Source organism: Schistocerca gregaria, chromosome 6 (assembly GCF_023897955.1).
Source record: "Schistocerca gregaria isolate iqSchGreg1 chromosome 6, iqSchGreg1.2, whole genome shotgun sequence".
Taxonomy (NCBI): domain Eukaryota; kingdom Metazoa; phylum Arthropoda; class Insecta; order Orthoptera; family Acrididae; genus Schistocerca; species Schistocerca gregaria.
In genome coordinates this window covers 498,150,563-498,163,354 of record NC_064925.1, presented here as the reverse complement: position 1 = coordinate 498,163,354, position 12,792 = coordinate 498,150,563, and the positions used below count along the sequence as shown (strand labels likewise).

General features: G+C 40.3%; 1 protein-coding gene and 1 non-coding gene across 4 annotated transcripts in view; one reads left to right on the top strand and one right to left on the bottom strand.

Moving 5' to 3' along the window:
• LOC126279033 (uncharacterized) overlaps window positions 1-12,792 on the bottom strand; it is a 158,263-nt gene that overhangs the window by 49,450 nt on the left and 96,021 nt on the right. For all 3 annotated transcript variants that reach the window (XM_049979430.1, XM_049979429.1, XM_049979431.1), the window contains exons 6-7: window positions 10,671-10,844; window positions 8,314-10,563 (exon numbers count right to left, since the gene is read on the bottom strand). In XM_049979430.1, the coding sequence (XP_049835387.1) occupies window positions 8,314-10,563; window positions 10,671-10,844 (2,424 nt within the window). The remainder of the gene's footprint in view (window positions 1-8,313; window positions 10,564-10,670; window positions 10,845-12,792) is intronic.
• Trnaa-ugc (transfer RNA alanine (anticodon UGC)) lies at window positions 3,122-3,196 on the top strand. The gene has a single exon. It is a non-coding gene; the product is annotated as a tRNA-Ala (tRNA).

The window sequence follows — 12,792 nt, the reverse complement described above, 5'->3', positions numbered from 1 at the left end:
AGTGAGAGAAATTTTTAATATTGGTGCTCCTGGTGTGTCTCAGATCTACAGCTATTTTTGGTGTGAAAGTGAACTAAATACAGTGACAAGATGGCAGACCATCTTGCAGACAAAGTTCACGTGGGTCAAATGGCAGTTATGTTGACACTGAGTGTGACTATTAAGTGCCACTCTCAGATCAATCAAACAGTGAAGGTACATTCTATGCTGTAAACTTTGTTTAAAAAGTTATAAAATGGTCTCCTAAGATGTACAATTATGTGAGTCTATGCTTGTATGCAAAAGTGAACAATCTACATCAGGGTGTGCTGAGCTGCCATCTAGGGAGTAAAGTGTGAATTATGTTGTGGAATACACACAAAAATTGATATAGACTTGTTACTTATGGATTATTATAGTTGTTGAACATTGTGAATCTCAGGAACATAGTTGATCGACTTCGACATATGAAATGTATGAAAGATCATAATTTTGAATGCACATCTGTTGTCATGCTTTATTTAACTTCTTTGCGTGCTATGCTGGACCTGTGAAGATACACGTGGAAAATGTGTATGCTGTAGGTTCACATAAAGAAAAATTATATCTTTTGAAGAATCCTATGAAGGTGAAGCACAAGGAAGGCAATCAAAACATGCATAGCCAAGAAACAAAAGTTCAATGTGGTGGAAATAAGACGTGATGATTTCTTCAGCTTTGCCAGTTTAACATCAGTTTAACAAACAGGAAAAACACTCCTTGTCAAGTAGTAGCTTGGATGAACATAAAATCCAGCAGAGAAGCAAAGAGAAGCCCAATGTAATACAATTTAAATGCACTCACAATGATGGTGCACAATACTATAAAGTGAGCTTATCTAAACAAGTTAGAGGTTGTCCGGCTGAACTTCAAAACACTGCCCTGAGCCTCAAATATCCCAGAGAAGGAGCACTTACAGGTGTGAAGAAGGAAGACCAGGAGTCAATTTTACGCTTCATTCCCACTATTCACCATGACTTTTTCAAGATATTACCAACTGCTACAGAGACAACTGGAAATTCCAGAGGAGATGTGTTGACGAATGATGAAGAGGTCCCCCAAAAATATGTTTAAACTGGACATGGCACTGTATCTTTATAGCTCCTAAGATTTTGCTTAGATTAATGAATGAAGACTGTCATACAGTAAAGTTGTTCACTTTTTACCGCACTTTCTTGTAATGACCATAATTTTTCAGGCTGGTAATATGTACATTGTGTTTCAAAAGTGAAGAAACAACACTGAACAGTTGATAAGAGACCGCTGAATATCATTTGCTACCCTTAGTATCTCACTGATTTTTTTTTCTTCTGTGGTTGAAATGAATATCTCAAAGCATGCAATTTGTTGTTGGTTCACTCTGGCAAATGCCCCTTGAACTAAGTCATCTCCAAAAAGATTTCTGGAGAATAGCTACATCACCGCCAGGTATCACAGGCTATTTCTGTTGATACATGTAGGAAAAACACCACCAAAGGAGAGAACAAATGTTTGGAAAGATTAGTTGGTTTCTGAAGAGAGACATCTCATCAGTTTTCCGGCCCCCACAAAAAATATGACAGCTGAGGGGGCCTGTGAAAGATAATCTTGAAATGGGCAACATACCGTGTCAGTGTGGTTGCTACTGCCTCGGCCAAACAGTACACACTATGGAGCAACACCAGGCAGACTACAAGAGGTGCTTACATCTATGTTATCCTGAAAAATCAGCCTTGGGGCAAAATGATTTAGAAAATACATATTGATTTCTGTTCAATGAAACATCTGTCGTCATGAGTACAAGAGATTTTGCGATAGCATTATAAAAGAAGCCGTAGAAATAAAATAGCTGAAAACACTCTCAATAAGGATGGCAGTTTGTAGCTCGGCACATCCTGGGACCTAGCCATTGCAGGTGCGACAGACACAAGATGAAAACATTACAACATTTGGCAAGGAAAAGAGCACCAGTGGCAACACAGCCAGCAGCACAGCTTTCTAATAGTGAGGCCACAGCAACATGGCAGTCATTTACCATCTGACAATGGCCGAGAAGAGCTCAATCAAAAGCTCGTGGGATTTTGATCACTGAATGAGAAATACGCTATCAATATCTCTGTTACTAAAAGTGAAAAGAAAATTTGCTGTAATTCCAGCCTTAAAATAGACGGACATGTAGAAACATTGGAAAATTATATAAGAATGTTACTTCTGGATCTTCCCTGCAACCTTTTTTTAACCTTCAGCACGTGGCATTTCATCCCCTTCTTCCATCAGTATCATATATTTCACTTTCCCTGATAACATGGTAATAGCTGAAAATCTAAAAATTCCATAACTTTGTTTTCTAAGTTCGTGTATTTGCATAGTTGTCTCTGCGGTAAGTAGATACTGCCAGCTATAAGAAAATGATAGATTGCTAATCAGAACAGAGAGTAGATGCTGAATGGCAGACAGCCACACTGAATAAGATTAAACTAAACAAAGCTCCACCCAAACAGGCTATGAAGGCCCAATGGTACTGACCAGCCGCCAAGTCATCCTCAGCCCACAGGCGTCACTGGATACGGTCAGCATACCGCTCTCCCGGCAATATGTCAGTTTCTCAGACTGGAGCCGCTACTTCTCAATCAACAGTCAAGTAGCTCCTCAGTTTGCCTCACAAGGGCTGAGTGCACCCCGCTCGCCAACAGTGCTCCGCAGACTGAATGGTCATCCATCCAAGTGCTACCCCAGCCCAACAGCGCTTAACTTCAGTGATCTGACGGGAACCAGTGTTACCACTGCGGCAAGGCTGTTGGCATTGAATGAAGATAGTTCGAAAGAACAGAATACTGTTGATGACAGTGCAGCTTTTCCCTGGAAATAGTATTCTGTTAATTCGGGAACAGGTACTGTCTTCATATATATAGTTAAAGGCTACCCAGCCAGTGACCTTCGTCTGTGCGAATGCACACAGGTTGCCCAAACTCTTACGGGAATCGCCAAAGCGTGTGCGAGTAATGAGTGGATGGGCAAATGTCTATAAGGTACATTACATATGTAGAATTGTGGACAGTTGGGAATGTGAGTCTCACGGGAAGCGTGCAAGGGATAAGTCCCTGCAGTCGCGCTATTCATCTGTGTCCTCGGTGGCTCAGGTGGATAGAGCGTCTGCCATGCAAGCAGGAGATCCCGGGTTCGAGTCCCGGTCAGGGCACACATTTTCAGCTGTCCACATCGAGCTATATCAACAACACCTGTCGGCAGCTGAGGGTTTCAGTTAGTCATCATTTACATACATAAAAGTTGTGAATTCAGAGAAATCCTCTATTACCAAGACTGTGAAATTAAGATTTTTAAAATTATAATTGTGATCTTCACTAATAAGGGATTTGTCTGAATCCACAACTTTTAACAAAAACACCTCACTTACCTCCAATTTGATTATGTGAACTAACAACAAAAACACTGACATTCACACATGCATAACTAACACACATATGACCACTAGTGCCTCTGGGTGCCAAGGACAGACTATGACTGGATGCGAGGTAGGCAGAAATGTCAGCTACTGGCAATACAGAAGAGGTGTAGGCTAGGAAGGGACAGGGGTGGGGGAAGTTACTAGTGTCTCCTGTGGGAGTATGCAGAGACGTGGTAAGGTAAGGATAATGGGCTGCAAGGTGTAACATTGTGGGGCTGTGGTGGAAACGGGGAGGGAGGAAGGGGGGGGGGGGGGGACAAAGCGGGAAAAGAGAGAGGAGAGAAGTACACAAGGGAAAAGGACTACGTAGGTGCACTGGTGGGATGAAGGCATATGTAGAGTTGTAGGGATAGTAGGGAAGAGGAGCAAAGCGGGTGGGGAAGAGAGACTAGTGAAGATTGTGGCCAGGAAGGGGTAATGGGAACGAAGGATATGTTTGCAAGGATAGTTCCCACCTGTGCAATTCAGAAAAGCAAGAGTTGTGGGAAGATTCCAAGTGGCACTGGCTGTGAAACAGTCAAAGTCAAGCATTCTATGCTGGGAGCCATGCTCAGTAATTGGATGGACCAGCTGTCTCTTCATTGTGCACCAAGCACTCCATAGTCCCTTTACATCTGTTTCTGCTGTCTGAGAACGGGTAATAGACTCCCTGCAACATGCTTGTCATCCTGCACCACTCGAACGAGACTAGCAGCAGCTGGACTATGGAATTACGGTCTCATGCTTAGGCTGTCATTAACACCCCAGGGCAAACTGCTGTGTCTGCAGTGGTGTTGTGGTGGTGAAGCTTGGAAATTTATGAATGATGTCACACTGTACTCAGTGATGAATTGTAGTTCTGCACAACCCAGAATGATCATCATCAGTGAGTAAGGAGGCAACCTGGGGAGAGGACACATTCTTCCGGTTTAGAAAACACGTAGCAATGTTAATCCTGATGACATGGTGTGGGGAGGCATCAGGTATGGCTTCAGGTCAAGGTTAGCATTGATCTATGTCTGCATCCACATACATAGTCTATAACCCAGCACACGGTGTGTGGAAGAGGACACTATGCACTACTATTAGTCATTCTCTTTCCTGTTCCACTTTCAAATAGAGCAAGGGAAAAAAGCCTGGCTACAAAACTCCGTACAAGCACTAATTTCTCTCATCTTATCTTTGTGGTCCTTATACGAAATACACAATGGCAGCAGTAGGATCATTCTGCATTTGACCTCAAATGCTGGTTCTCTAAATTTTTGCAATGGTGTCTTGCAAAAAGTGTCTCAACTGAGTTGCTGAAGCATCTGTGAAGTACTTGTGTGGTTTTCAAACCCACCAGTAACTAATCTAGCGTCACACCTCTGTACTGCTTTTTTGTCTTCCTTTAACCTGATCTGGTGAGGACCTCAAACACAGGAGCAGTACTCAAGAATGGATCACATTAGTGTTCTATACGCTAGCTCCTCCATAAATGAGCTACATGTTCTCAAAAACTTTCTCAATAAAACGAAATTGAGCATTCCCCTTCCCTACTGCCAACCTGACAAGCTTATTCCATTTTTCATCACTATGCAAATTTACACCTAGATATTTAATCAATGCGACAGCAGCACACTTCTAATGAATGTTACAGGAATCAGCAAACAGCCATAAATTGCTGCTACCCTATCAGTCAGATCATTTATGTAGATAGAGAAGAGCAGTCCTGTCACCCTTCTCTGGGGCACTCATGATACCCCTGTCTCTGATAAACACTCGTTGTCAAGGACAATGTACTGGGTTATATTACTGTCTTTGAGCCACTCGCATATTTGGGAACCCAATCCATAACATGGACCTTCTTCAAAAGTCTGCAGTGGGGCACCGTGTCAAACGCTTTCCAGAAATCTAAGAACATGGAAGCTACTTGTTGCCCTCCATCCATGGTTTGTAGGACATCATGTGAGAAAAGGGCAAGTTTAGTTTCGCATGAGTGATGCTTTCTAAAACTATGCTGTTTTGTGGACAGAAACTTTTCAGTCGCAAGGACATTTATTATATTCAAACTCAGAATGTGTTTATGAATCCTACAGCACATCGATGTTAAGGATATTGGTCTATAATTCTGTGGGTCTGTCCTGTTATCTTTCCTATAGACAGGAGTCATCTCCACTTTTTTCCAGCTGCTTGGGACTTTTTGCTGGGTGAGATATTCACGATAATTGCAAGCTATGTAAGGGCCAGTATCACAAGGTACTCTCTGTAAAACTGAATTGGTATTCCATCTGCACCTGGAGATTTTTTTTTTCAACTATTTCAGTTGCTTCTCTGTTCCAGGGAAGATTATATCTATATCCTCCACGCAGGAGTCTACGCGACAGACCACCGACAGTATTTTTGCACGATCCGTCTGCATGATTTCTTAAACATTAAATTTAAAACTTCTTCAGCTTTCCTTTTGCTGTGTTCTATTGCCACCCCAGACTCGTTGATGAGTTAACTGGATAGAAGCCTTCGACACTCTTAATGATTTTACGTACGATCAGAATTTTCTCATGTTCTTGTAAAGATCTTTCGCTATGGTACTATGGTGGAAGTAGTTGTATGCTTTGTTGACTAATCTTCTTACGGGCACATGAAGTTCTAACAACTTCTGCCTGCCGAAATTTGTGCTTTCCTTTGTGAAGCAGGAGTGCAATAACCTCTGTGTCTTCAGCATTTTCCGAATTTGATTATTGAACTATGTAGGCTCTTTTTCATCCATAATCCACTTACTTGGCACATGTGTCAAGAGCATAATTTAAAATAAATTTAAACTTTTCCCATAACTCCTCTGAAGTCCATCCCCACCCAATAATTCATGTACAGAAGTCTGCAGCCATGTTCGTCACAGAATCAATGGAGCCTCTGGTTGAGAACCTCCTCTTGTCTCCAAACCAAAGGATACTGATCAATTCTTGGTGCGATGCTGCAAATTGTGAGCTCTGTTTGCACCCAAATTGTGAGCTCTGTCTGCACCCTGCGAGCGAGGCCAGCAGTCATCACCACTTCTGCCATCTGCCCATGAGAACTGAGGATGGGCTCAGAACTCAAGTGACAGTCATCATTGATGCCTACAGCAGCAACAACCTGCAGACTACTATAGCATTCACCCTCATTACCAGCAGGCAGGACTACCTCCACAGCACGGATGATGCCCCCTCTGACAGACATACCAAGCACACATTAGAATTCCTTTCAGCAAATGATTTCCTTCAGGTGCTCCATATGATGCATAACACTGAAGTGCCTGCTCAGACCCTGCTAAAGGAGTGGCCATCTGTCAACTCACAGAGTAAATGAGTGAGGCCAATGGCCAGCCTCCATCACACTGATTCTCCATCTTCAGAAACACAACATTGTAACAACCTCCCACTATCCCGGCAGTAAGCACGGATCCCCCACTTCGGGTACACTGGAAAGTGCCTCTTTAGCAGAACACATGTGTGAAACAAGCGACACCTGACATGTCCCATACGATGCACTGCTGCCACACCCTGGGACAGAAGCCTGCAGATGGCTGACCACAGCCACAAGCATCTTTAGCTGTTTGCGAACTGCATCCAGCCCCTCCCACATCTGCACACACCCTATCCATCCTAGCATCACTAACTTAAGAATTACACGGACAACAATGAAAATAACAGAAAGAGCTAAATATATGACTTGCTAGTCTCCTGGTGCTTACCAACAAACGCTGATGGCTGACTGAGCCGTGATCCACGGTTACAACTGACCTGACTTGATATCAGCATCCTCTCTGGCAAATTTCAAACTGTATAAAATCCAGTCCTGCTCCATAGACTTACCTGACCCAGAAATTCACAAATATGTCTGTCCTCATTCATTAAAAATATTATTTCTGCCTATAGTGGATGATAAGGCAGTAATTGCAGATGAAACGAGCAGTAGTTCATAAAGGGAATGGCACTGCGGTGTACTTGGTGACCTGGACATCATAGCCTCCTTGATTTGTGTTGCCAACATGCACTTTGTTGAGCTGTTCTGGTGTCATGTGAGGCTGGAGATGGCAGTGAGAGGGCGGAGATGGCAGTGATGGCAGCTGACTTTGTGCATATAACAGTAGTGTATCAGGACTATTAATAAGGTGTGTTAGGGGGTATTAGTAAGGCAGAGTTAACATAAAAGGGAATGCCATTAAAGTCAGATATGATCTTAACAGATACACTGATGCTAAATATTTGGAAACATCATACAATGAACTAGCAGAGACCGCATTAACAATAAAATAAATTATGCATATCATTCTTCTACCAATCTCTCTGCAACATGTTCCAACACAAAGTGTGGTTACCTTTTTAGTAACTGTTGTTGGGAGCCCAGAGTGACACTCATCTTCAAGATTATTTATTTGATTAACTGAATCAAAGATAGATAGTGGTCATGGAAGAAGAATATTTTCCAAATCTCAAACACTGATTTAAAAAGGTAATTATTTTTAAATTGTATCATACTGTGTACAAAACTTTCCACAGCTATGATTTAGGATGATACTCAGCACAACAACAGAAATCCACCTTTTCTAATATTCATTCTCTGTTGGAACTTCTAACAATAGACTACACTAGCAGCTCCCCCTATGGAGACAAACTTTCATTGGTGTGGAAAAACTGAAGGTCATTTAAATCTTTACATGAGGTAAGTGACAACCACATTGCTGTTACTTTTGTTTACATAAGGTAGATTTAATATAATAAGGAAACAGTCTCTCTCTCTCTCTCTCTCTCTCTCTCTCTCTCTCTCTCACACTCACACACACACACACACACACACACACACACACACACAGCTAAGGAGCTGTAATAAAACATATTAACAATACCCACCTTCAGCTGTGGTGTCTTCATTGTACTATAGTCAGGCAAAGGTGTTAATTCTTCAGATATACTTGATTTGTTGACTGGAGTTATTGATTGGTATTCTGGATTTCCAGAATTCTCATTGTTAACCTTTTTGTCATGTGTTTCAGTTCTATGAGACCCAGACGGGCTGTTTACGAATTCCTCCCTGAAAAATGAGTTATCTCGGATTTGGTCAACAAAAGAATCCTCCAGCATCATTTTTAAAGAATCCATACCTGTTTGATTAAGTGTTTTTGGTGTGTCAGGATCATGAGTACTAGTGACATCTGAGGAAATCTGCTTGCATTCTACTTCATCACGTGCCAAAATAAGCGACTGTGTATCTTTGTCAACTAAATGGGACATCATTTGAGATAAACTACGCCTCATAGTTGCATCTGGAAACTGAGACAAACAACGAAGAGCCAGTGGGGTTCCAGATAATGGAGAATTGGCATGTGTTTCTTCTGTTACTTGATCTATAGGTTTCGATGTACTTTTTGGTGAAGCAAATGTTGTGATTCCATAATCTGGACTTTCTTCTGTTCTGCAAGACTCCAATGGACTAGTCAGCAATGAAGTATTTTCATAATTTTCTGGATCAGCAGTGGAATTGTCAGAACAATATGCATCATTTCCTTTACTAGTTTCTTCAGAACAGTTATTCAAATTATACTGAATTTCTTTATCTGATTTTCCTATTTCGAAAGAATGAATCTTTGAAGCTGTCAGAGGGAGAGCCTCACATGAACTGCCATTAGTTCCTGCAGCTCCACTATCTGGTTGATTATTTTCTTCCATAATAGAGCTACCGGCACAATTTTGTTGATATGCTTCATTTTCATATGATCCATCACTCTTTTGTGTTAAATCTATTGTATCAATGAAAGAATCAGTTGGAATGCTCAAAACTTTAGTTGGATTAATGCTTTCTAATTGCAAGGGTGAACTGTCTCTCTCTTTGCAGATTTTTTTTGCTGGAGAATCACATTTGGATGGTGTCAAGATGGCGTCAGATAGTTTTCTCTTTGCAGGTGTTGGAGTGGTTGTTAATACACCAGCAAAATTAATGGAATGATACTCCTCAGGAGTTCCTGGTGCTAAATTACAAGAAGCATTTTCATCTTCAGGCATCTCTGATAAAGACTCATCTGGTACTTCTACTACTTTTGCTGGCTCACAGTCTGAAGTAAGATAGTCTTCTGGACTTCCTTGAGTTAAATCACAAACAGAATCTGCATCTTCATGCATGTCTGTTACGGAATCATCTATATTTGTTGGCTCATGACCTGATGTAAGCTTACAAAGCATACTTGAGAGAATGTCAATATTATCACGCTGAATATCATTAGTTTTAATAGGTGTGTGCGATTCTGAAAATATATCTGGAGACGATCTATCACTGTGATTATCATTTTCGTTTATTTGTGACTTACTCAATATTTCCTCAAATCTTTGTGGGTTAGAGCTATATTCTGTGTAGTCAATATCACAGAAGTTATCAGCAGCAGAAGCTTGCTGTAGGTTTCGTTGCTGAGGAATATCAGCTGAATCTTCAATATCAAGTTCAGAATGTGACTGAAATGTATCAGACATTCTGCTTGTTCTTTCTGGTTTACTACTGTTATATTTCTCTCCTATTCTGCTATTCAAACATTCATCATGTAAGTGCTTCAAAGCACTACTACCCATGTTCTTCAACTTGTCAAGGTGGTTCAAAAGTTCAGACTTATTATATCTTACAGCTAATGATCGAATATCATTCACATCCTCTTGTAGTGAGTAAATTTCCTCTACACTCCCACAATAAATGTAATGCAGAAATGCTAAAGCTGAGCTGAATGACACATCTTTCCACTGCAGATGACCTTGTTCTCCTGGTTTTTCTGAAATGTCACATAATATCGAAGGAGCCTGAGCAAAAAACACTAGTCTGTGTGCTGCAATTTCCACGTTGCCCTTGACATGAATTGTAACATCACTCATGGTTTTGTTATTAACCTGCATTTTCCAGTTCTTTAGAATGCAATCTTTTCTGAAAGAAAGGAATGATTCAGTCGGCAAGGGAGGTGAAGATGTAGAACAACTCAAAACATCTTGCTTTTCATTATCGTCATATGAAAATTCAGTTTCTTCTTGGCTATCCAATGAATCAGAAGGTCCTTCAGGGACATACTTTACAGGTTTCAAATCAGACAGTTGATAATAGTCTTCTTGGTTGGTATCTGCTTTACTCTATAAGAAAAAGACAAAGAATGATGTAATAAGGTACACAATTGAGTACAATAAATATTATAAACCAAACAAACATACAATCAGATTTTTCTTTCATGAACTCTTACCAAGGACCCCCTCACTGGTGTTTTTTCTCGGCATGGAATCTTTGATATATCTTTCAACTGACTACCAGTAACTACAGCAGAAGGAGTGATAAAAGTGTCCAAGTAACTAACGTAATAGGAATTTCTGTGGATGCCTTCAGGAGGTATCTGTGCCTTCATCCATAAGTAACACTCCTGTGAAATCATTTACACTACATATTAAAAATGGGTATCACATACTATTTCAAGAAAAAAATCATAAACAGGTGGCTATAAAAGAGTAATTAAATGCTCTTACATTCAGTAAAAGACCATTAGTATACGTTAATTTCATTTTCTGAGACAAATATGCCTTACATTTTGTTCTTCATAGTACTGAATGGAATAATACTGAAAATAATAATCAGACAATAAATTGTGTGCAGAACTTAAGGATGAAAGTAACTTTAGCATAATGTGTCACTGCCAGGTAACATAGCTTGATGAAACTTGTACCACACACAGAAAAAAGTGCTACATTACAGTACAGGAGATAAAAAAGAAATATGCAATGAGACGAACACGTAAGACAGCTTTATTCACAGTCATCAAAATTTATGCTGGTCTCCTGGACATTACAAAAGTTGGGACATGGTTCCTAATAGGATGTGTGATCACCACAGATAACAGTGCCTACTCTGCCATGTGCTGCAATGCTCGCCACAAAGCTGGCAAGGAGTTCCTGTGGTAAGGCATTCCATTCCTACTACCATGATTGACAACTGCTAGACGGTTATTGGTGCAAGTGGATACACTGCAATATGTCTCCCGACCACATTCCAATGTGCTCAATGGGATTTAACATGTGCGAACAGACAGGCCAATCCATTTGCAGAATATCCTCTCGTTCCAAGAGCTCCTCCACCCCTGTACTGTTCGATGTGGCCACACACTGTCATCCATAAAAATTATGTCAGTGCTGAATTTGAAGATTAGTATGCCGATCCAACTTTATATTCCACCTACATCATAACACGTTGACTAACAAAACAATCCTGTTTGATAATGCTGGATGTACCCTTATTTGGTGAGAGGAGAGAATCTGTAATGCACCCAGCCTCTGGAAATGTAACAGAAGAGAGGTCTTTAATGTACAAGAAAAAGCAATGGACCCAAGAAGAAACCTTGACAAACACTACATGTAATTAATTCCCAATCAGATGAAGACTGAGTGCGTACTGCACATGAGAGCTCACAAATTCAACTTTTGCAGAACACCTAATGAACAAAAACCATAACGCCACTAATATTGAAAACAATCTACACATTCTGAAAAACAGCAACAGTCTATAACGACAACTAACAATAGAAGAAAATTACTATAAACAAAAGTTATAGTCAAAGGGAAAAATGTAATAAACAGAAACGCAACATTTTGGAATAACACATTATTTACCGCTCTGAGAGAGCTGACCAAGGACACACAACAGAAAGCGCACACAGGCAAAATAACCATTTCTCCATCAACACAACGACATAAATAAGGAACAGAAGTCATCATGATTCGTGCTATAGTTTTCACAGCCTTCTCACAACATGTGATACACCTCTCGCAACACACGCGAACAGCAATATGGCATAATATTCTTGATCATAACCAAAGTGCAAAAGTTTTGTTTTTTCTGTGTATAGAATCAGCCACATACCATCCAACAAATGTTAGTACATGAATAACTAAGTAACAGCCCAGTACACATGAAATAACTGGATTCCACAACACTACTGAAACCCCAAGTGTATATTGCTGACATGCGAAGTTCACCCTCTAGTATTTCGTTAACTAACAGCCGCCCACACAGTTGCAGATGACATGATGTTCGCTGAGAAAAAATGGCAACAGAAAAAAAGCATAGAAAATATGTTGCAAACAGCGACAATAATTCTCGAAAACAAGCTATAATATATAATAAATAAGGTAGTATGAAAGTATCCATTTAAAAATGTAATAATGTGTCACTGTGTTTGTATAACTATGCTATTTTCTTAATGTTTTAGATTTTAAAAGGAAAAAAAAACTGATGACGGTGATATTTGTCACCAAAACTAGTTTGGGAAAATTAACAATTTAATAAACAAGGTGTTTTGCATCAAGGCAGACTCAATT